Source organism: Manacus vitellinus, unplaced genomic scaffold (genome assembly GCF_001715985.3).
Source record: "Manacus vitellinus isolate BGI_N305 unplaced genomic scaffold, ASM171598v3 scaffold_9_pilon, whole genome shotgun sequence".
Taxonomy (NCBI): Eukaryota; Metazoa; Chordata; class Aves; order Passeriformes; family Pipridae; genus Manacus; species Manacus vitellinus.
The window spans coordinates 701129-724832 of NW_021940917.1; the positions used below are offsets into that span (position 1 = coordinate 701129).

General features: G+C 38.7%; 1 protein-coding gene across 5 annotated transcripts in view; it reads right to left on the reverse strand.

Moving 5' to 3' along the window:
- Positions 1 to 3589: 3589 nt before the first annotated feature.
- PCSK5 (proprotein convertase subtilisin/kexin type 5) overlaps positions 3590 to 23704 on the reverse strand; it is a 249914-nt gene continuing 229799 nt past the window's right edge. For 3 of the 5 annotated variants that reach the window (XM_018085966.2, XM_018085965.2, XM_018085964.2), the window contains exons 28-37: positions 16843 to 16926; positions 16148 to 16343; positions 13759 to 13976; positions 12540 to 12776; positions 11869 to 12099; positions 9517 to 9694; positions 8260 to 8477; positions 7050 to 7165; positions 5498 to 5684; positions 3590 to 4918 (exon numbers count right to left, since the gene is read on the reverse strand). In XM_018085966.2, the coding sequence (XP_017941455.2) occupies positions 4512 to 4918; positions 5498 to 5684; positions 7050 to 7165; positions 8260 to 8477; positions 9517 to 9694; positions 11869 to 12099; positions 12540 to 12776; positions 13759 to 13976; positions 16148 to 16343; positions 16843 to 16926 (2072 nt within the window). In that variant the 3' untranslated portion in view covers positions 3590 to 4511. Of the gene's footprint in view, positions 4919 to 5497; positions 5685 to 7049; positions 7166 to 8259; positions 8478 to 9516; positions 9695 to 11868; positions 12100 to 12539; positions 12777 to 13758; positions 13977 to 16147; positions 16344 to 16842; positions 16927 to 23704 lie in introns of those variants that run through there. The other 2 variants (XM_018085967.2, XM_018085968.2) reach the window with 2 other exon arrangements.

Consider the following 23704-nt stretch of genomic DNA (forward strand, 5'->3'; position numbering starts at 1 on the left):
TTATATATGGTATGTTAACTCTACCTGAAAAGGAAAATCTGACTATCTAGATGCTAAATAAGCAATATAAATTAGGTAGAATAAAATAATACTTATTTTCCTTTTTACTATTCGATTAAATGTGTAATATAACCCTGCAAAATAATGCAAAGAGGTAATAAGTGCATCTGTTTGTTTGTTAAGGTCCAAGAGGAGATGTTCCTCAAGTATAGACCTAAATCTGAAAAGGGATGCTGGGGGAAAAAAATTCAGTTACTGCCTACTTCATAACATATCTTTTCCATGGGGAAAAAATTGTCTTTTGTCATGTTAACAATTAATGATATCATAATATCTATGGTACAATCTGCCGAAATGTGTTGGGCAACTTTGTAGATATTTCTGATCAGTAGTAAACAATCAATAAAATAGGAACATCCAGTACCTACTTTGAAAGGAGAACAGAAGTTGCATGTGTGTATGTGTCCCATTAATTTTGCATCTTAACACCTATGTACCTTGTTACTGTATGTCTGTGTACAGTCAGAATGTTTAGTAATCAGCTATTTGATATGATTGCTTATTATTGTCATATATATGTACTAATTTGGAAAAAAGTGGAAAAGCTTCCTAAAGTCTTGCCATTCAAAACTGTTTCTGAGCCTTCCCTTGGAATATCTGTCTACTCCTCATCAGGCTGCATGTCTTGTTACTCCTTTAACTTCAGGCTTGAAAGAACATGCACACGTAAAAGGTTAAGGGGACATGAAAGAATCAACAGTTAATTCTGGTCTACTCTGAAAGATATTCTGTCCCCATCCTGTCCCCACCCCAACAGGGTGACCTAGGTGAAATAATGACTTATTATGGTTAATCGGAATTCTTCTATAGGTAACTTTAGAAGTGTGGAGTTTGATTGCTAAGAAAACTTTTTGTAAATACGTATGAAAATATGTATTTGAAACATATGTTATTTATCATGAGAAAACCAAGTACCTCAAAATATGATCCCTTCCAGCTCAGGGTATTCTATAACTCTATGATTTTATGACCGAGGGGAAAATACATGGTATACAAGTGAGAGTGTAGTCTCATCAGGGAACAGGATGATGGAGTCTTGGTCTTCACCACCTTTTTAGCAAAACTTTAGGATAGAGTCAGGGAAGAGAAAGCTTTTCCCTGCTTATGTAACTCTGTGGAAACAGTGGGTAAAGAACCCTGGTAGCTTACACTTGCTCTTGAAATCAAGTTACTTGACTGTATGAGAGGTAAGTGGTTAGTGAAACTAGGTAGGAGATGTGATTTGTATGAAATCTTTTTGAAAGAGCTTTCCTACTGAAAGAGAGAGAGTTCCCTAAGAAAAGACTAGAGAAAGTAAAATTGTTGGTGACTGAAGGACTTTGGAAACTTCTTGAATGAAAAAGAACAGCCAAGAAAGAGGTGCAGGAGGAAGGTGTTAGATGAAAAAGAACTTGAGAAGCAAAAGGGTTAGAGAAATTTGCTAAAGTTAACAGAAATTTTGGGCTGATTAAAAGAAAATTAATGAGTCTAGTGGAAGAGATACCATAACAGCTTTGGTTTTCAAAGTTGTTTGTTTCCTTTGGAACATCTTTCTCACTGTGGTGGTTGGAGGAGAAAGCAGGAGAAAAGAAAATTGGTTTTGTATCGGCTAAGGAATTGCAGGATTCAAAAACTGGATTTGACGTTCTCTGCCTTTATTTCAGGAAAGAGTGTAAGGAACTCAGACTAAGGAAGACCGTAAAATAATTCAGAAAAACAATATTCCCTTTGTGTGCCGTATTCTCTGCCTGTTTTTCACTGTCTTCCTTCGTTGTAATCAGTTTTCCATGAAGTTTCTTTAGAAGTGCAACTTGAATTATTTCCTCTTTGTGTCAAGTAACAAACTTTTATTTTCTTGGTCTTCTCGTGGACTCTTAGCAGGGATTTTTTAATTGTAAACACTGTAAAGTGATACAGGTTGCTAAATTTGTGTCTCTTTCAGCACTATTTCGAAACTTTAACTTTAAAAAAATATAATAATTTTGAATGTGATTCTCTTTCACCTATCATATCCTTCTAACTTAATTCATCAGTTATTTACTGCTCTTCTAAGAAGACTGAGTCACCTTCAAGGCAATTATCTGCCATTTTTAAGACACTGGCATTTGAGAAAATTTAAGAGTTCCTTTTTTTTTCCCCCAGAAATATTGACTTGCAAGTTTTACAAAATGAGTCCTTATTTGCATTTTGCTGATAGTTTTTTACCTTTTGGGTTAACAAAATGTCAGAAACTGTTTTCATGAAGTGATGATGAAGTTAATTATAGCATGTTAAGGGATTGGAATGGACCTTAAAGATGATCTTTCCTAAAAAGCTAAAACCTTCCACTCCAATGCTCCAGTCATAGGAGCCATCCCATCATGTCTCTGTGATGGCACCAATATCATACCCTTGCAGGCATGTACATGTCTCTAATTCCTCTTGTTTGTTCTCCCTACTACATATATTTGTGTACAGGCATCTGAGCTGGGCCTCAGATAAAGCTGATTCACTGGCTGGAGTATCTGGAATGCCATTGCACTCTTCCAGGCATCCATTACAGGTGTTGGCATCTAACTGGCAGGATTGGGATGGATAGATGACTCCCTCCCTTAAGAAATCTAGTTTAAAGCCCCCTTCACCAATCTGGCAAGTCCCTAACCAAAGATGCTTTTTTCCCTCTGTGTCAGATAGACTCCGTGAGCCTCCAGAGAAACAAGGCTCGGCTAAACAAGTCCCATGGTCTGAGTAACCAAAGTCCTGACTACAGCACATTGCTTTAACCATTTGTTGACCTGCCAGATTTATATGCCTATTTCATAATAATATAATTTCATAATCTAAGAGCCCATAAACTAAATGCTCATTACATCTATCACAATGGTTTCAGATGCTCAGGCATAGCTAGGAATAAGCCTTTGAAATGTGAGGAGGTACGTCAGGTCAAAGCAAATTCTTATATTTGTGTTGTAAGCCACTAGCAACATTAATAAAGCATATTGTTAATCCAAACAAGTTTAGGAAAGCAGGATAGTAGTATGACCTTTCAAACTGATTTTTCACTCCTTTTTTCCTGTTCCAATTTTTCGAAACTTGAAGTGAAAGATAACATCCATCTTTCCAAAGTACCTTGCTGTCATACAACTTTTGATAAATATAGCTACTTGTTCCAGCTTTTGTGAAGTCACATGACATTCCTCTCCCTTACTGGAGGTGAAATGACTAGAAGGTTAAAATTCAAACCTCGCCATAAAACTTCATTAATCTTACAGATAGAACTATCTTGAGGTCTTTAGGAATACTTAATGCAAAAAATTCCACTGAGGTATTGAGCCATAAAATGGGTATTTTCACACAATTCCTTTGTAGACACTAAATCTAATTGGTTTATCATTCTAGAGCAGTTATTTTCATTGGAAATCTAAAGGAACTCTGAAGGTGAATGAAACTTAACAAATAACAGCATTTTTAAGACAGTTAAAGAATTTATTACTTCACAACAAAGGGCCACAAAGCATACTTTTCTTTAAAATGATGTTTTATCATCATAACAATAATAATTAAAAATCATATTTCTGTGTTCTTTCAAGTTATCAAATAAGTGCTAAATATCCCCTTTGCTCTTTTCTGAACACCCTGAGCCATTTATAATAGAAATAGAAAAGCTGCTTAGGGCACATGTATGTGTACGCCATGCTTATTAACAATACTCCCCTTTGTGGTAAATCCAGTACAATGAAAGATTAGTTGACAAACACTCATGGTAAGTTTTAATCAGAGGCTGATATATAAAATATTTTAGTTATATTTCATATAAACTGTGAATACAATATGGTTGTGAGGAATAGTCACCATCAGAAATCTTAAAACTTCACATCATAGATGCCCAAATTCCCTGGAAAGAGTGCTATAAGGATTATAAAGAGAAATGTGTTGGCTTCAGGGAATACAGATGCACCAGGTGACGCCAATGAAGAAAACCTAGGTAAAGTCAGCCAAGTTGCCTACTCTATCATGAACTGCTGAGTAACTATAATCACAAAGTAGTAAACTACTGTCACCCTATCCCAGTGGCATTCATAAGGTAGATACATTCATTTTGCTTATCACATTCATTTTGCTTATCACATTTCTGGTAGTGATTGACAAGGTTCTTAATAAGTGTGTGTGCATGGTTTGAAGCAAAGTTTGTATTACTTATAATGCACACAAATTCATATTGGGAAAGGAATTATTCTCCACACAAATGCACAGAAACATAATCTCTTAACCAGACTATATCTGGCGTGATATTTAAAAGTCTAGAAAGGATTTATGCAAAGCTTTAGGAAAAAATGTTTTTAGAAACCAGTCTGCTCTCACAATAACTATTAGCAAAAAATTTGGAGGTCAGCATGCTATCAAGTAACTAAATATACTTAACTAAATTGCTGTAATTTCATAAGAAAAACAACAGAGCAGGACCAATTTGCTATTAGTAAGTTAGTAAAAACTTATCTAAATGAATAACTTTCATCATCATATTCAAGTTCATCTTCCTCATCATCGTCCAAAAGTCCATATTTAAATTTGCGATAGATTGTGCCGTCCTGGCTCATGTATACAATGTCATCTTCTTCATCATCATCATCCCCATTCTCTCTATCTCTGTACTCAATCACTTGATCCTCCTGGTAACTGGGACTCTTGTGGTAGTTGCTCACAGAGGAAGGAAAGGTTTTGGAGTGATTTGTCAGTTTTTCATACCCACCTTTATTGACAGCCTGGGTTTTGGCTCTTGATCTTCTCCAGATGAATACAATGGCTCCAATGACAAGGAGAAGCAAAATGCAAATGATAACAAAGAAAGTAGTTTTGCTTTTTCTCTCGGGGGGTACAGTGTTCTGTAACACACAGTCATCTACAACAGCAGTTAAAAAAAAAAAAAAAATTATATGAGCTTGTGTGCATGTGTTTGTGTGTGTGTGTGTGGTATATCTGTCTTAAAAAGCCCAGTACAGTGTTTAGGACTGTTTACATTTTTAAAATCATTTAACTAGATAGCTTACTTTTCCAGTAGCACAACTGTATTTTTGTAGCTGTGATACTGTAAGGATGTCAGCAAGGTTGTTGAGATACCTATTCTTCTTTATTTGATTCAAAATAATCAGAAAGAATCAGAAAAGCTAGCAGGCACACAAATGAAATTATTCAGATTTCTACTCATTGAAGCAAGCATTTCTTAGTCATTCGGTTTATAAAATGCCTGGCCATTTGACATAATGGTTGGGAGTGAGAGAAGTTGCCATCTCCAGTATCAGTTGCAATTGCTATTATTTTTGTAAAGCCTTTCCCATTGTGGTGATGGAGCAGTAGAAACACACTGCCAACAGCTCAGCAGCATATTTTTGGTCTATTCTCCTTTTGATTTTTAAATGTCAGCCTAATCAGCCATAAAACCCTTCAGCACTACTACTGCTCTTCTACTGCATCGTCCTACCTTGTGTTTCCCTGCAGTCACAGCACTCTGTGTTGCCTGCTGGATCAGAGTCATTGCAGCAGGGCAGGCAGCGGCTTTCCTCTAGGTAGAGCTGCATGCTAGCTGGACAGACTGTGCAGTTGAGAGGACCAGGTCCCTTGCACTCAGTGCATGAGCTGTCACATTTCTCACACTTGGGTTCATCCTCCTTCAAACACAGAACACAAGCAATGCACCTTTCATTTTGGATTCTTGGGATCTGACCTGATAGTTCTATCCTGTCATTTACTATCTGGGTGATCATCTCTGGGCACCATGAGTGTCAATGGCAAATACAGTAGCAAATCTAAAATTTCCTATTTCCTGAGTTCTCAGTGGTCTGCTTGTAGGGGGATGGGATAAATTGTTGTTGGAGATTAGAGATCTCATCTAGCTAGACAAGAAGGTAAAGTTTATTCAAAGTGCAAGCTCTTTGGGCCAGAAAGTGTGTTTTTGTTTTACTAGTCCCACACTAGCAGATCTATGGTAGTTCAGCAGTAATGATGGTAAAGTGACTTTCCAGAAGCTTCCTCAAGAGTATCATTAAAAGTAACTGACATGGAAGAAGCAACATGAAATATCCCAGGGAAAGAAAAAAAAAGACAGCTGAGAGAATGCATTTTCTTTCTAACTGGAGAACGAGCAGAAATAAGGAATAAAGATAGCTGGAAATTTTCTATCAAAACAGATTTCTATTAGATTGTGTTGGTTCTTTTCTACTGGCTGACTGGAGAAAAAACTTTATTTTTCTGCTGTGGGACCAAGGACCCCACTGTGAGGATTTGGAAACTCTAATAAACTTTCACCAAACTTGCTGTCAGACTTGCAAGGCTGCTTATCCTAGATTGAAGAACCTGTGCAAGATGGGAGGATCATAGCAGATCATAATTTCTTAGAGTCAAAGCTTTTGCAAAGACCTGAGGACCTCTGTGGTCTCCAGCTCTTAGGCTGTTTTCTCACTGGTATGAAGTAGCCCTGCTAAGGGGATATTCCAGGCCAGAGACTCCAGGGTATGAAACATCTCAGGCAAGCTGCTATGCTTTCATGATATACTCTTGAATAAACATTTTTGGAAGGCAGTTGGTGTGGAAATCTGGAAGCTGGAGTGCCCAGACTTGTGGCACAGACCCAAATCTAACTGTGGTCCTATTCTTCTAAATATACAGCTCTGTTAACTTCAGCCTGTCCCTCCACTAGAGGTTTGTGCCAGCAAAGCTCTCAATCAGAAATGCAAAATGATTTCTTACAGAAAAGGCATCAGAAATCCATGGGCAAATCTCAGTTATACCAAAATATATAATGATATTAGCTCTTTGACTAATAAAGTTGATTTTGTTCACATGATATGATATCATCAAACAATGTTTTGATATCATTGTTGACTATAGAGGATTACTCTATAGTCGACAACCCCAGAAAGAGAAACAAACAGGTAAACATACTTAAAGATAAGCACACTTAAAAACTCAGCAAAGAGCAATCTGTTCCTAGTATTGTGTAAGATTCACAGCAGAAAAAGCCTACAAAGGGGTACCTCTTGTCCTGGTGTCTCCTGGACTTTGTATTCACCTACAAAACAGTCCGAGTTGCACATTCCACCTAATAAACTGTAGCTCCATACGCAAGATGTGCAGCTGAATGCTCCCTTTCCTAGAAGAGCAAATGAAACAACAGGATTACAACAGGAAAATTGCCAGCTAACTTCCTTTAAAAATCATACTGACAACTACCACTTAAACAAAAGGGTATTTGTCAACAATAAGAATCACTGGTGAGGAGTTCAGCATGAAGAGTTTGGTATTAGAAAGAGGTTGGTATTAGAAGAAGTTTGGGCCTTGTCTTGGTTTTTTATGTGCCCACGAAATATATTTATGTGTTTTTATATTCATGAAAAGATGATTCTGGAACAGGGAAGCTCTGACACATTCAGGAAAATCAATTAGGTCAGTGCGCTAAAGTAAAATTGTGGAGAACCTTAGCCAAAAGCTGTCCTTCACAAAATCCATACTTATTAGCCCTGCTAACTAACTGATTAATGCTGCTTGCTTCAGATATAGATTAATTAGGAAAACTAAGAATCTGAATATATGTGTGTCACTATATATATATTTTTTTTCTTTTACCCTAAAGATATGCTCTGTGGGTCTTTACTCTTCCCATTGCAGACTGTACAGATGTGTGGTTGGAATTAGGTTCCTTGGCTTGACTTTTACATAGCAGCATACAGTAGGATGGCTCAGAGAGTAAGGTATATTTCACTTATTATTCAGTATTTGTGTGAGAAATGAGGTCCAGCTCTGCAACTAACAGAGCCCATTTTTTGAAGCTCATGGGCATGTTTGAGAGAGGCTTGGCTGATGGAAAATTCATTACCGTTGTCCATTTGTTTCCCTTCATTGACTTGGAAACAGAACTCAGTTCCAGCCCTCCCTGTTAAGTGGCTGTCTTTACATTTGTGCTCTGTGCTTGAGGAAGCCCTGTGGACCGCTTGGCAGGAATTCATATTCTTATTTTCATCTCAGTTGTTCAATACTGTAAAAGTAAGTTGGCAGCAGGGAACAGTCAGTGCAGCAAGTCACCCAGGGCCAGGGAGAGGTCTGCATCACCCACTGTAGCTACTTAGGTCATTGCCAGGTTTGTAGCACTGTAATGTATCTTTGTGAAGCGTTTCCAAATCTTGGAGGAGAGATTACAGGTGTTTTAGTGATGCCTTTTTTTGCTCAAAGCAGAGTGTAAGCTTTTACCTTCACACGTTAGACAAGAAGGGTGGCATCTCTCACAGACATTGTTGTCCTTGTTTTCGTAGTAGTACTGAGGACAAGAGCTAACACATTCATTCTTCGAGTGCAACAGGTAGAAATATGTATCACATAAAAGACAATCTGTGGGTTGAGGTCCCGTACACTCCTTACAACTCTTGTGGCATCTCTCACATAATCCAGTGGAATTTTGTGCAAAATACCTGAAACAGATCAGATAGTCATAGCTTTGCATAAAGCTCAGCAGTGACAGGAAAACCAAAACATATTTAATTCTTAGCTTTTTACTGTGATTACATCAATGTATAAAAATAATTTTAATGTGAACACAGTAATTACTTGCAATCTCAGTGAAAATAGAATTAATTTCCTTTTAATTTTCCTTGGTTATTGGAGTTCAGCTACAAAGCAAGACTTTGTAAACTGAAGGTGTATAAAGCAATACTTTCTAAAATCTAGAGTGAATTCAGTCACAAAGTATATAAATAGGCAGGGTTCAAAAAAGCTCAACTCTGCTTTGACTCTATTCACCCAAGTTATGCTCTCAGGTAAAAAGAAGAATTGATACATTGGGGTTTTGCTAAAACGCGGTCATTGTAGACCTCCAGTTTAATGGGATGATAATTTAACAGCCAGTGCAATTGTACTCTACTTTTGAACTAAAGGGATCTGAAACAGAAATCATAGGTCCACTTTCTAAATTTGAATTTCTGAGATATAGTCACAAGAGCACACTGAATTCACATTTTGAACTTAAATGGATTCATTAAAGAAGTTTCTGTCTAGAATTATGAGTGCTCAGTTGAGAGGTGTTTTAATGGTTATTTTTATTATCACACATTATAAACATTCACTAAATGCAAAAAAAAAATAACTTCATCAAAACTTCAGGGGAAGCTGCAAAGGTTCTTGAGGAAAGTTACACTGCTTCCTGTGCTCAAGCTGATGGACAGATAAGTTCATATACTTATTCTGGTTCACACTGTTCTGTATAGATATAGCCTCAGATCACCTTTGGAGTATAAGAATGTCCACACCATATCAAAATGGTCCCAACTTGGGCACCAACTGAGAGTTTTCTACTGTGAGGGGAGGTTTTCTACCACCTCTGTAGTGGGACAACATAAGAAATTTTCACCTGAAACAAAACACAGTTCTACTGAAGTAGAATACTGCTGAGTGATCTAATTTCTCAAAGCTCTCTCTGTGGTACAGCTCTCAGCAAAAGATCTTGGACCTTACCCTGATGGACACTGGTTTACGCATCCTTTTCCTTGTCTGTACCAACCCGGTTTGCAGGAAAGGCACTGTGAGCTGTATCTTCCAGTGCAAGTGACACAGGCACTGTGACATGCAGAACATTGCCCCTCATCACTATCAGCATAATATCCATCTGGACATGTTTCAACACAGGTTGTATCTGCACAGACAACAATGCAGAATAATGCATCATATTCAGTATCTGCTGCTATAAAACAACTCATACAGTTGTGCTAGAGCAAACTCCGTAACAGGAGATGCTGATATACATGTACCAGAACAAGAGAAGCAAATGCTGGGATATAGAAATTATTTTTTGATTCTTCTAAGTCTTGTTAATTTATTGATCCTCATTTTGGTGTCTTATGTATATTAGCAGGCTCTGCAGAACAAATAAGTTTTTTACTTTAGGGAATATAAATGTATAAACATAATAATAAACAGAAGATGTGACCTCTTTCGGAATAATCAAAAGAAATCTTATCCCAGTGATGTTGAGGTTTAGAGATGTAAAAGAACTGATAGTATTTACAACACAGAAACTACAGATAGCTGAGCCAAGTGATTTAAAGAAAAAATGAGGACGGGAACTGAGGCAGCCAGTCAGGCAACACCCAGTTACTGTATAACTAGGTGAAGAAGTTCACAAGGAGGTCATTTAGAACTCTGAGGGGCTCCAGACAGGAAAGACTACCAAGACCCTTGATGAAGACCCTCAGAAACCTTATAACGCTAAGCATATATGATAATAAATGTTGGGAAGCATCATGAATATGTAACAGGAATGCAGGGAACAAAAAATGAATAATCTTGTAAGGCTGACATATAAGGTGTAGTGAAGATAGCTTGATGTGCATTTTGGCAATGTACCCGGCGCCAACTAAAGAATGCCTGGTTTCTAACTCACAAATTGAGTCTTAGAGATTTCTTTTAAGTGCCACTTTTAGGCAACACTAGTAATGAGGAAATTTTCTATCTGCATTGCCATTTTCCTTACGTTTTGCTCTAAGTATCAATCTCATTGCATTCTGTGTATATGACAAATCAGATGGTATATCTGAGATCTAATGACATTTATTTACTGGTCTTTACCCTTGTCTGTGCCTGCTTCTTTATATGGGATTAAATGTCTGTAATGCTACCAAGTGTACCAGGTAGATCCCACTTTTTTTCAGTGAAATTTCAGTCTTTAAAATAGGAATCCTGAATAAGAAGTTAAGGCTAATCTAACAAGCTGCAAGTGCATCAAGCTAAGAGAGGAGTAATTACTCATGAGTTGCTTGTACTTATTACATAGCCTGTCTTGATAGTTTTGCTGCTTAGATTGCAACTGGGCAAAGGAAGATACTTCTATTTATTTCTAGGTTTTGCGGGGGGAGATGTTGTGGTTTTTTTCCCTTTTTTGCGTTTCTTTCTCAACTCCAGGATGTTTCTTTACGTGCTTCCATTAACTTTACCAATTGTAATGGTGCAAAGCAGCTGGGTGTGTTGATAAAAAAGACAGGTCTGATGCAAGGCCTCAGAAATTTAAGAATGCAAAATCTGCATTAGAATTAGACTCAAAAAGCTTAGGTTCAGTTTCAATCCACATTCTCTTTAGATTTTTCCTGCATGAAAGATAGTTTAATAATTTTTTTCTCCCAGTTGTTTTCTAAATTTTTTGTTTACTTCTAGAAGAATATGCAAAGAAGCAATTTTTAAGTTCTAGGATTTAATGTTTTTTACAAATTAGTTTCTGAGACAGTATAGTCTTTTGCTTCAAATCGGAAAAGTAGCTTTGCACCTCAGCCACCCACTAGATACTGACCTAGGGATCAATATATCACTTTTTAACAGCTCTGTCTATGTATTTCTTTACTCATCAGGCCTCTGCACAGATAAAACAAGTCAACATGACACTGTGAGCCCTTTGTGGATACAGTTGCAAAAAAACCCAACTCCCACAAAAAAACAACTCCCCAAACAAACAAACAAATAAAACCAAACGAAAAAAAAAGATGCTAAGGATAGCCTTCTTTTTATTTTTTTTAAGGTCAGGAAAAAACAGGAACAGTACATACCAAGAAAATTAAACATATGAGTTTTGTTTAGCCATGGAGTTTGTTGCTACTTAAAAGTCCGTCTTTGGCCTCAGTGGCAAGCCCAGTCTCATAAAGAGTTTCCAGGTAGCCTCACAGAAGAAATTATCTCTGTACAATTTACCTACTTGTCAGGTCAACTTTACAGTATTTATTGGTTGATGCAGCCCTAGATATTGTATAAATGTGACAGAGACTTGCCTACTTCATGCTTTGGGTGTAGAATGAAATCTAGAGGTAGGAGCGAGATACTTACGGAGAAGATAGCGGTTATTTGCACAGCTAAGACACTGGTGTTCAGTGGGTCCTGAGCAGTGGAAGCATTTCTTGTGACAAGACTTGCAAGTCTGAGTTTCCTCAGCGTAGAACTCAGTGGGAGGGCAGTACTCAGATACCGCACAGTGCCCATCACGGTTCAATATCAGGCCATTTCTGCAAGTAAGGCAGGCATTGGAAGAAGAACAAGTCTGGCATGTCCTGTTGCACGCTGAAATGGACAAACAATAGGAACATCACCACTTCTTGATGTATCTCAGAGTATTATTACAGCTTTAATTTTGAAAGAAGTAGTTGTCATCTCAGGATGAAAGGCTGAAAGAAATTATTGTCAATCTTGTGCAGACAGTTCCTTACATTTTTTTCTGAACCAGCACTGGTTTTGCAACATATGGTCTCTGGCAATTCTCAGCATTTTACCATAGTGGTTGCCCATAGTATTAAACATATGTAGCTCTGCTACCTCCCTCTCTGCTTTCTTCAAACTTTGCTGTTCTGAGACAAGCCTTGTTATTTTTCTGCATTAGCTACCTCCTTTGATTCCAGGACACTGGTATCGACCTTAGCTGGCACACACACTTTCTGAACATGGCCTTTAAACAGACCCATTTGTATCTCAGTACTGTTTTGGGGAAAACAACAGCTGCCAACCTTGACAGTCTCCAGTGGCTTCTTCATAGTAACTCCCTTCAGGGCATTCTTCAAAACACATGCCATTGTAGAGGACAAACAAGCTGAAGGTGCATGCTGTGCAGTCGTTGGAATCTGGCCCATTGCAATCCTTGCAGTCGGCATGGCAGGGAAAGCAGTGCTTGTCTTCAGCATAGAAGTGTGAAGGGCATTCCTGCACACACTTCCCCTCGTGCAGGAAGAACTGGTCCATACACTCTACAGGGAAGACCAGAAAACGGGTAAGCAAAGGGGCAGCTAATTCTCACCCTCTAAGTGATGGAGTGAATAAATCCTAGGAAACCATAAATTCTGCATTATCTGTCATAACAGAAGGCGACAGAACAGCTTGAGACTTTCTTTTTCGACTCCTTCCTCTTTAAAACACTCATATTGGCCTAATCCTCACATGGTATCTTCTGTGCTATATCAAGAGACTGTGAATCAAATTCACTGGTTCAGGTTTGCTGATATTAATTAAACCATTTACCACTGAATATAGATAGCCTTTTCCTGGCATACTGTATCTGCATTATGAACTTTCTGCAAAATCAGGAATGTCCACATCTGAAGTTTTGTTTAGCTTATTATTAAAATATGAGTTTGTCTAGAGTATATTGACTTGAATGTTTGTCTTTGAGCTGTGAATCAGTTGCTACTTTTGTTACTAGTACTTGGTTTAATATGTTTGTTTTCCAGAACGGCTAACTTAATATTAACTATGCTGGAAATTTTTGAGGGGGCACTCAGCCTCACCAGGATATCCCAGGCTTTCCTAATATGTTTCATTACGGAAATTTCTTTCTTCAACAGTCACTGGCAAAAATCGCTAGGGGATGTGAAGTTCAACCAAATAAGGAAAGAAATGTTCTGTATTTCACATTGGTATAAATGCATATGTAAGTGTTTAGATATGTATACACTAGATCAGAAATAGAATGAAATGAGTAGGAATCTCTGAGGAACAATGGAAACAGGTAAAGCAACGTGAAATCTTTACAGATTAACCATTTGACTGAGTCTCATCATAAAGCACCAGTTGTTTTGCCTCTGTCTTAGAGAATAGAAATGATATGCATATCACTTCTTTTTTTATTTTTGCACATTACAGAACTTCAATTCTGATCTATGTTTCTGTCAGTCTGTCTCCAGACAGATCTAGGTGGATTTTAGCCAAGTCAAGACCAATTCTTCGTAATACCTTTGCATATTTCATTGTGAATGCATTCCTGACACATTTCAGGGCAGTGTTTGCAGATTCCTTCAGAGGCAAAATACTTCTCTGAACAGGTAGGTTTACATTTCCAGTGCTCCCAAAGCAAAGGGCTTTTACAGGACAGGCATTTGGTTGCACTTCCTGTGCATGTCTTACAGGATCCACTGCATTCCTTGCAAGTCCCAGAATCATTAAAATATCCCCTATTGAAGAAAAAAACAAAAACAAAAAACACAAAGCAGACTTCTGGTCAATGTGGAGTTATCAAACAGTCCAGGCTATAAGAACTCTCAAGGAGACTTTCCCAGCACACACATTTCTCTGGATCTTACAGGTTTCTCATACAACTTGTTACCTGTCCTCCACTTAAATCCCCTGTGTCCGTGAAAAGAAAACGTGCATGATTAGTGCAGATGCAGGGCATCTGACCCTCCTTTTTTCTTGTACATATTCTCTAAGGCACGTTGAACTTTCTTACTTGCTCATTTCTTTATTTCCTCCTTTACATAAGATAGATCTTTAGGAAAAGAAAGGTGCAATTTCTAGTCTTGCACAGCTGACTTGTGATGGTGATACCAGAGAAAGACAGAGAAATACAATCTCAGTGGCCCTAGAGAGGCGAAAGAGAAGAGAAAACCCTGGTAGTGTGAAGGCAGGCTAGAGGTGATGAAGAGGGGTTATGTTTCATTGGTATCTGTGGTGTGAGAGCAAATGCAGACAGCCACAGTAACTGTCATAAAGACAATACAGAAAAAAATGCACTTGTATTTCAGGAGAAGATGTATAGGAAGAGAGGCTGTCTAAAATCTCAAAACCAATGTTACAAGATTAAAGGACAAGCAAGTTGGCATTTTTAGCTGACTGCTAATCCATATCTGTAGAGCCATTGGTGAAAACTAGGGAAGAAGATGAGATAGAAAATAGTTCCAGAATATGTACTTTACATTAACAAGCTTGTTTTTCCCTGTAGAAGGGTGCTTCTCCTTTCCTTCTTGGAGGTAATCTTTCCAAGGAAAGGCTGGGGAGATGCATTAGGAGTAAGGTTAGAGAAAAGATAGGAAGAGCTGTGCATGCCGTCTATTTTCATCTTTTTTTTTTCTTCTAACCTTTGTCAAGATTCTGCATCTATTTCTCACAGTCCTGTCATCTCTTGTTTCTGTGTTGAGTATTCAGTCTGGTCTTTGAAAATTCCTCTGTTAAAAATTACCAGTGCAGTAAGCCAATCCTCTTTATCCCTTACAGCATGTCCCAAAACTCAAAAAAATCAAACTGAACCAACCCCCTAAAAAAATTTCTCATATAATCCTCTGCTCCAGGGGAGAGTAGTTATGCCTCAAGAACTTTGCCTCAGAGTCTCAAACCAGAGTTTAAAACAGGAGAACTTTGCTGAATCATGAGAAGCCATTATTTACGGTCTAGAATTTGGGAAAAAGGGGGATAATAATGCCTGAAAAGATTAGTGCTATACAAAAAGATTTAATTGTGTTATACTCACTGCGTAGGATAACTGGGGCATTGGTACTCACAACATGCATATTAATGCCAAAACGTTATCTGTGCTTGTATGCCACAGTTTCTGATATTAAAAGTTTTTTCTGGACTACAGTCGGCTTTAGTGCCATTACTTTGTATTTACTCTGACATTTCATGAACAAAACATGTTCCACTGGCATTCACTATTTCATTTGACAAAATTACCAGAAATATAGTGGCAAAGAATTTGCACTGATTGCAAGAAAAGTAGGTGTTGCACATTTTTTTGAAGAAAAAGGTTAACTAAGCAAGATTTTCATGCTGGGTAGCACAGGTTTTATGTGTATGCTGATTATGAAGAATGCTGATTAAAAAAGCACAGAAAAGGCAGAACCTGCTCTACTCATGTGCCTGAGTATCCATCTAATATCAGTTGCAGTCAAATGGGAATCTCTCTTTTTGAATTTCATTTACTACAGGAAAAAATAAAGAATATGAGTCAAAGCACTGTATTTCCATATTGGACTCTGATAGGTTAACTTTCTGATTCATACCACTTCTCTGTACTACTTTGAGGAAGAAACAAATCTGAAGAATGACTAGAGGCTTATTTGTATTCACCATAAAGAACCATCTTGAAGCACCACAGTCCTACTGAAATCAATGGAAGCTGTTCCATCTGTCATAGGATTTCATATCTTAGCTTCACTTTTGATTTTTCTCTAATCAAGTGAAAATGCTGTTTATTCAGGCAGACTAAATTATTTTACAGTGTGGCAGTTTCTGGTACCTTAGGTTACATTAAGGTCTTCCTTGAAAGGTTTATAATGGACCTGAACTTCAAAGAGAAAGAGCACAGTGAAAAAAAATAAGGACCAGTTATCCAGCAGGCGCTACTTACTCAGGGCACTCCAGTAAACATCTGCCTTTGTGGAGGAAGAGAAGCTGGTCCTGTTCAGCCTGACACTTCTGACAATGCCATTGGTCAGAACATACCTCACAACCATCCCTGCACATCTCACACTTTCCACTTGCAATGTTGCCAAAAGTTTTTTGAGGGCACAGAGAAACACAGGTATCATGGATAAGAAATTTTCCTGGAAAAAGAGCAACCCAGGTGGGTAAGTGCATCAATTAGAAATATATTTAAAAGATTCCTGCCTTGGATGGCTATAAAAGAAGCTTTCTACTTCTCAAAATTCAACATGGATGCTTAAAAGCATGAATAAAACATTCTTTAAGCAATTTCCCGAAGTATTTTGCTCAGACCTCACTGAAATTTATGGTTAGAAGGAATCATCAGGATCATCAAGTACATCTTCCTGAATAAATCCCTGCTTGGTAACTCCTGCATCATACCTACAACTTTTGACTGAAAGGAAAGGAACACCATTTACCTGACAATTTTTTAACCCATATTGCCAAAGGCATGTGCTGATGCCTGACTCCAGGTGCTGATTGTCTGATTCCCTGCCTATCCTTTCAGCTGTTAAGGAACTTTCTAGTGACTATTGACAGAAACATTCCCTGGTAGGGTGTAGGATACCAAATATTATGGTCTTTTGCAAAACTTACCCAAGGAAGCTGAAGTCTTACCTTCTGGACATGTAGTACACATATCAGCAGATTTCTCACAGGTCCTACATGAAGAGTCACAGGACAGCAACTTCCTTTTTGCATCTGGGATGAAAGGGATATTTAATTGTAGGTCACTCAGCAAGGACATGGTTAGTCATTTAGGCCCCTCAGTTCAGGAAGGATATTGAGGTGCTGGAGCAGGTCCAGAGAAGAGCAACAAGGCTGGTGAAGGGACTTAAGCACAAGTCCTGTGAGGAGAGGCTGAAGGAGTTGGGATTGTTCAGCTTGGAGAAGTGGATGCTCAAGGGAGACCTCGTCACTCTCTACAACTCCCTGTAAGGAAGGTGTAGCCAGGTGGGCGGCGGTCTCCCAGGCAACCAGCAGTAGGACAAGAAAGCACGGTCTTAAACTGTGCCAAGGGAGGTTTAGGTTAGATATTAGGAAGAAATTCTTTACAAAGAGAGTAATCAGACCTTGGAATGGGCTGTCCAGGAAGGTGGTGGATTCTCCATCCCTGGAGGTTTTTAAGATGAGACTGGATGTGGCACTCAATGCCATGGTCTAGTAACCACGGGAGTGTTGGATCAAGGGTTGGACTTGATGATCTTGGAGGTCTTTTCCAACCTGGTTGATTCTATAAATCTGTGATTCTATGAGTCTATAGTTCTATGATTCTTTACTAGGACTACTTGTTGTCAGAGGCTGAAACGGTTAATGACTTACACATTCTCAGATCATCAAAAGACTTTTGCAAACTGAAAAGAAGCAGCTGCTCACCCAGTAAAGCCTGCCTTTCCCTGAACACTGCTGAAGGACCTTCACATCAGGTAAGTGGGTGCCATTGTCCAAGTCTCCTGGGTGCGGATGCATACCTGAAGCTACAAGCTGGATTTCCAAATAAGGGAAGAGGCTAAGAAGAGGCAAGCCCAGCAAGGTGGGAGAATCCCTCTTATCATGCCAATGTCCTCCCTTTACATGATAACTCCGCACATCTAGCCTGGGCTATGCATCTCAAATGTTGGACCATGATGGACCATGATTGGTGCTGGCACAATAGGCAGCTGCAGCTGTCTTAGAAGATGTCAGAGACTCAGTCACATGTCCCGTGACACTATCCATTGTAAGACTCCCCACCCCGGGGAGGTACAAGGTGTTCCCACCTGAGCTAGAAATATATAATAACTCATAACACCTTTGAGTTTTGGGGGGGGCTTGCCCCAACCCCAATAGTGCAAGACCCCCACTTCAACCAACCAATGTGGAAGCTGTACCTACCAAGTTTTATCACTGGATCCAGTGGGCAGTGACTATATATATTTTTCCACCTTTTTCCTTTCTTTCCCTTTCTCTCCCTCATGCATTTCCTTAAGTGTTATCTTTATGCTTTAATAGTACTGTATCACTATGCTTTAATATTGCTATATAGCTATAGATGCTTTAATATTGCTATGCTTTGATAATGCTATATTGCTATAGATGCTGTAATACTGCTGTACTGCTAACACCCAAAACGACAACATACCTGTTTACCTTTGAAACAAAATTGTTCTAAAATAAACCCTTCATGTAAGTGTTTAGATATTTTTCAGTGCTGTTTCACTCTAATCTGCCTCAAGGGATTTATTAATAAGAATCTGGGTTAGCCTCTCCTTCTGGGGTGGGTTGCAACACTTGTGCATACTACTTGTACAGTGAAAGCCTATAGTATTATTCTTGCTGGCAACTAGCACAGTATAAAGCCACTCCAGATTTGTCAGGAGATTAGCAGAGTTTTCCTTGTCACTACCATTCTGGCTACAGCATCTCTGAACTCCCTGAACAAGGACCCAGTGTTTGCAGGGCCCAGGCACAGGTCATAGGATCCACAGGATAATGTAGGTAACAGATGAAAGCTGCATGTTGCCAGGGTGAATGTGAGTTGTGACAGTCCAGATTGCAGACTGGGTTTGCCAAGTCTGAGGTCAATGGACAAAATATTAGACCCTGGTATACTCCACAAAAGACCATATAGCTTTAGCATTGGTTTTAGTAGCCAGAAGCGTTGGTGACATAGTGAGTCAGAAATCTATCAAGGACTGAGAGAGGTGGGACTATGACAGTATTTCAGTGAGTGCTGACTGAAGACAATTTTCAACTTCAAAGGAACAGAAGAGGTAGAAAGTGCCTGAAACTGAATTTTGAGATGGGCAGCCTCAAGCACTGTAAGCACCTGACATTAAACCCCTGTGTTTGAATACACAAACTGTGTGTACTTGGTCTGTGTTAGCTTTGTGACTCCATATTGACCACAGCTGAACCAGAGGGGTATAGTATCAGGTAATCTGAGCGTGCAAAACTAAAACCTCTGGAAAAGCTCTTTGGAAAGACAAGACTAAGTGAGGAAGTGACTGGCTTGTGGAATAAGAACAAATGGAAATTATGTATAAGCACTAGGAGCACAAGAAGTGGAGGGATTTACTATTAAGTAATCTCTGAATTTGCAGCACAGGCGTAGGCATTGATGAAGGACTGGAGAGGCAAGGAAACCTTGGTGCATGTTGTGAGTTCAGTGCTACCCAAAGCAGAAATAAAATGCCCCATCTTCTGGTATCAACAGTATAACTGAGCTCTGGGGCTCTTTGCCACGACATTCCTTCTGTTGGGGAGGCAGTTGTCAGATTCACTGAACATTTAGGGTGAAAGGAGATTTCTTGAAAACTCTGATTAGGCTCTGTACTTTGCACTCTCTATGTATAAGTTATATATTCACGTGCAGATTAATAGTTGTGTAGTATGTATGTTCAGTGTAGTATGTAGTATGCTCAGTGATAAGCTAGAGTTACAAAATAAATTTAAAATACTATCTTTATTTGCCTGTACAGTTCATCCTTCTTGAGGAGAAAAAGTATTTTGTTTTTCTTTTCCTAGCTCTTTTAAGCATGTAGATATGAGTGTCTTGTATGGCTTTTTACAACAGCAGGTCCTGTGAATTTAGATCCTTTCTGACTCCTGCTGACATAACTTCTATGGTTTTTTTTCCCCTGCTGAAGACCTACTTTCTATATTTCAGGCTACAACATGCTGTTCTAAGAGGATTCTAGTCTGTTTTAGTGCTCCCGAGTGCAGAGGGCAGTTTGAGTCTTTTTTTAAGCCATATAGCGCACAAGCGTCTTGAGTTTTCTCATCTAAATAATCCTAAAAGAGATCATTGCTTACTTTTGTGAGATGCACAAATTCACTGTCAAAAATTTTTTTTGAGAGACTACTTCTTAACTTCATGTTTTTCCTGACTCTTCATTATTCAACAAAACTTTAAAAAGGGTCCATTTTGATTGTGCCTGTAAGAATATAAGGAATACTCCAGAAAATTTAGATGTTTGATGTTACTAGGTTTTCTATTATCCTCACTTTATTTATGCAGAGCTTCTCTCTTTTGCTGTTCTTGAATGAAGGTAAATAGCAGGAAGGTGAGGTTAAGCAGAGAATTTGTTAGCTATTGCTGAAGAGTATTTAAAAGAGGTCATTGTTTCAAAATGTTTCAAGACTTACAATTAAAAATAAAGATATTTTTCAGTAAAGTAGTTTTTATTTCTGTTTAACATTTGCCCTTTGCAGCGTGTGCTATATTCTGTAATATATACTGGTTGCCACCAGAGGGGAATGCGAACAAGCAATTGGGTTCTGATAGTTGGCAAGGTAAACAACCTTTATCTTCCAGTCAAATATAAGTATTTAAATTCCTCAGCTTTAGTATCGACAGAAGAAATCTGTGAAAAAGATTATTTATTTTTTTTTAAATTCTGGATAGGTTAAATGTGACTGGAAATAGGCTTTTATTTATGAGAAAACCCAAATGAAGCACACATTTAGAATAATGTGGAGTTTCTCAATGTAATTTTCCTGCACAGCAAAAAGTTCTCCGAATGGGAAAATGTGATGCAACAATTTTTTTTACATGAACCTGTGCACACTACTTCAGACAATGTAACCAGATCTTCCAAAGAATTGCATGAAAAATGGTCATGCAATGTGTATTGCCTTGGACTTTGGACTGATGACAAATGAAAAGCTTGAAAATTACTGGTTTTATCTGTTGGGTTTTATTTTGCTTTCCCCTAAAGGACTTGGGGATCCAGCAAGCTTTCCTTTAAAATTTCACTCTGTAGCTCTTACAGCGGCCAATGAAACTTGTAAATGTAGGGGTCATATATATATGATGCTGTTGTAATGATTATAGAGAAACAGGGGTGGAGTTTTTCAGCACTGTTTATTCCACATCACCCATGTCACCATTGGCAGAATGGGGGAGCTTTTTGTTCGTCAGGGAACTCAGAGGTGAAGGAAATGGAACCCTTTTTTTTCTTGCCTGGGTTGAGGAAAGGACCGGACTGGTCCCTTTAAAAGCTGCAGGTGGAAGCTAAAGCTTTCTCTTCCTCGGCTCTGGAGAGAGGTGGCCACCACTTGGAACCACAACGCCACCGCCACCAGTCCCTTACCCATTGCTTTTCAAGCCACAGCTCTGCTGTGGTGCTGAAAAGATGGCTCCAGTGTGGGGAGGTTGCTGTGGGAGAATGGAGCAGCAGGGGTAACTTCCAGCCCAGAGGAGCTGAGCAGAACAAAAAACTAGGGGAGCACAGTGGGAGTCGGCCCGCTGCTGCCAGGAGAGACCCTTTGCTGGCACTGCCACCACTGCTGCTGCCACTGCTTTTTACCACTGCTGCTGCCACCACCACCAGTTACCACAGCAGGGAGAGAGTCAGAGAGAGACAGAGAGACTGACCGCTCACCACTGCGCTGCATCCCACCCTCATTTACTCCTGCCACACCATGGAGATAAGAGAACACCAACACTGCTGTTACAACCGGGACCTGAGCTTTGCCAAGTGACACAGAGTGAGCAGCTCAGCAGCATAGCTGCTTTTGGATGAAACGGCTTTGCAGGTTTTTTGCTTTGCCCCTATTCCCTGTAGTTTTGTCTGGCTATGGGGAGGAAAATGATCAGTGTGGAAGCCATCCCCAATTTTTACCCTTTGTTCCTGGGGGCCCACATGGAGTGCAGCATGGTAGTGGCTGCCATTTTGTTTTCTTTTGTTCTGGGGGGGGCCAGGCTACATCTCGCCTTTGTTGGTTAAATTATTCCCTCTGTATTGTCGTGTTTATTGTAAGTTTTTCTCAAGAAAGTTGTGACTCCTGCTTCTGGTCTCCCCTAGTGTTTCTCCTGCTGCTAGAAAGGGGGTGGGAGGAGGGCATCCAAGTGGGGTTAATTTTTTACTGCTGAGTTTTTAAAACCAGCACAGTTGTAAACCATCCATGTACCAATTGTGGGACATTGACTCTGAAAGAACACTGTGGTTTATTATTAGGCTGTTCTGCTCTTCTTTTTTTTTTAAAGGCCAAAATGAATGACCTTTACAAGGATATTCTTTTTTGACCCAGCTAAGTGTCTCTTATTCTTTTCTAGAAACTGAGAAACTGAATCCCACCATATCATTACTTGAGCTAAACTTCACTGCAGCTCTGAAGCTATCACAGTGCTCTTGCACACACAGTTTATTCAAGGGATTGTCAAACTGGACAGGTGGGGAAAGACTGAAAAATATTTTCTTTTCTCTTTTCTCATTTGGGCTTGTGCATCATTATTGAGACAATGGCAAAGTTTCTTGAAACCTAGTACTGTTAGACTTTAACTGTGACTGCAAAATGAATCAAGAAAAAATGAGTAAAATTTTAGTTCCATTTAACACAATGTCCCTATGTTTCCTTTATTTTTGCTTAAGTCATCTTCATTTGAGCTCCCAAAATTTTCAATCTGATTTTAGAGAAAGATTAAATGAATCCTCAAAAATATTCAGGGTGAAAAACATAGGTCCATGTGGAAAGTATGGTCCTCTTCACATTCTCCTTGCTTATTCTGGAAAATGTAAAGTTTATTCAAAAAAACCTACGAAACCCTCTACAAAACCTGAGGACATATGAGCAAAGATATGGTCATATATAAAGAGGTATGCCTTTAACATAAAAGCATTTGAATTGCCTTATAATTCTTCTATAATTTCATTCAGATCCACAACTGTATTATAAGAGTCCTTTCTAGTATATATTTATCCTCTTTGTGCTGTCCACCTTGCTTTCTCTACCTGCTCCTTATGGAAAATGGACCTTTATGTCAGGTATTGCAAGCAGTTAGTGTTCAGATTGATAAAAGATGGTTTATTTCCTTAATTTTAAATCTCATTTATTCATCCTTTTCTATGAGTAAAAAGGGGACTTAAAAACTTCTATTTTTAAGTTGCTATTGAAGTAGGTCTCTGTGTACATTTGTAATACCCTTAGCTTTTACATAATGATTTCTACAAGGATTGTGTATTTACGGTATATTTTGTAATTGGGCCGTAGCACAATAAGTGCAAGAAGGAATGCAGAAGAAAATTAAGTGCCATGGCTGTTTGTAACTGCAAGCACATTCCTTTCAGAAGATGACCTGTCTACCTTTTACTATGCATGTGATTTGAATGTGATCCAACTGAAATGTGACTTCGTTTGTTAGATTTTATTCTGTGCATGGCATTGTCCTTACAAAACCGATACTATCATGAATGAAAACGCAAAAACAGGTTACTTATCTCCAAGAGGTAATTGCATTGAAAACAATATACAAATTAGCAATAAAATACTAGACCAATCCCATTTTGAAGATTTATGTGAACTGTAAATTCCAGGAAAGTATAGGCGTGCTGGGAAGTGAATCACACTCTCCAGTAACCATTAATTCCCACTCTAATTATCTTGTAACAATGATAGTATTATTTTACAAACAAATAGCTAGATTGTGAATTTGGCATGCTTAAGAACATATGTGATAATGAATAATTTTTGCTTGCTTCTAAACAACCTGAAATTT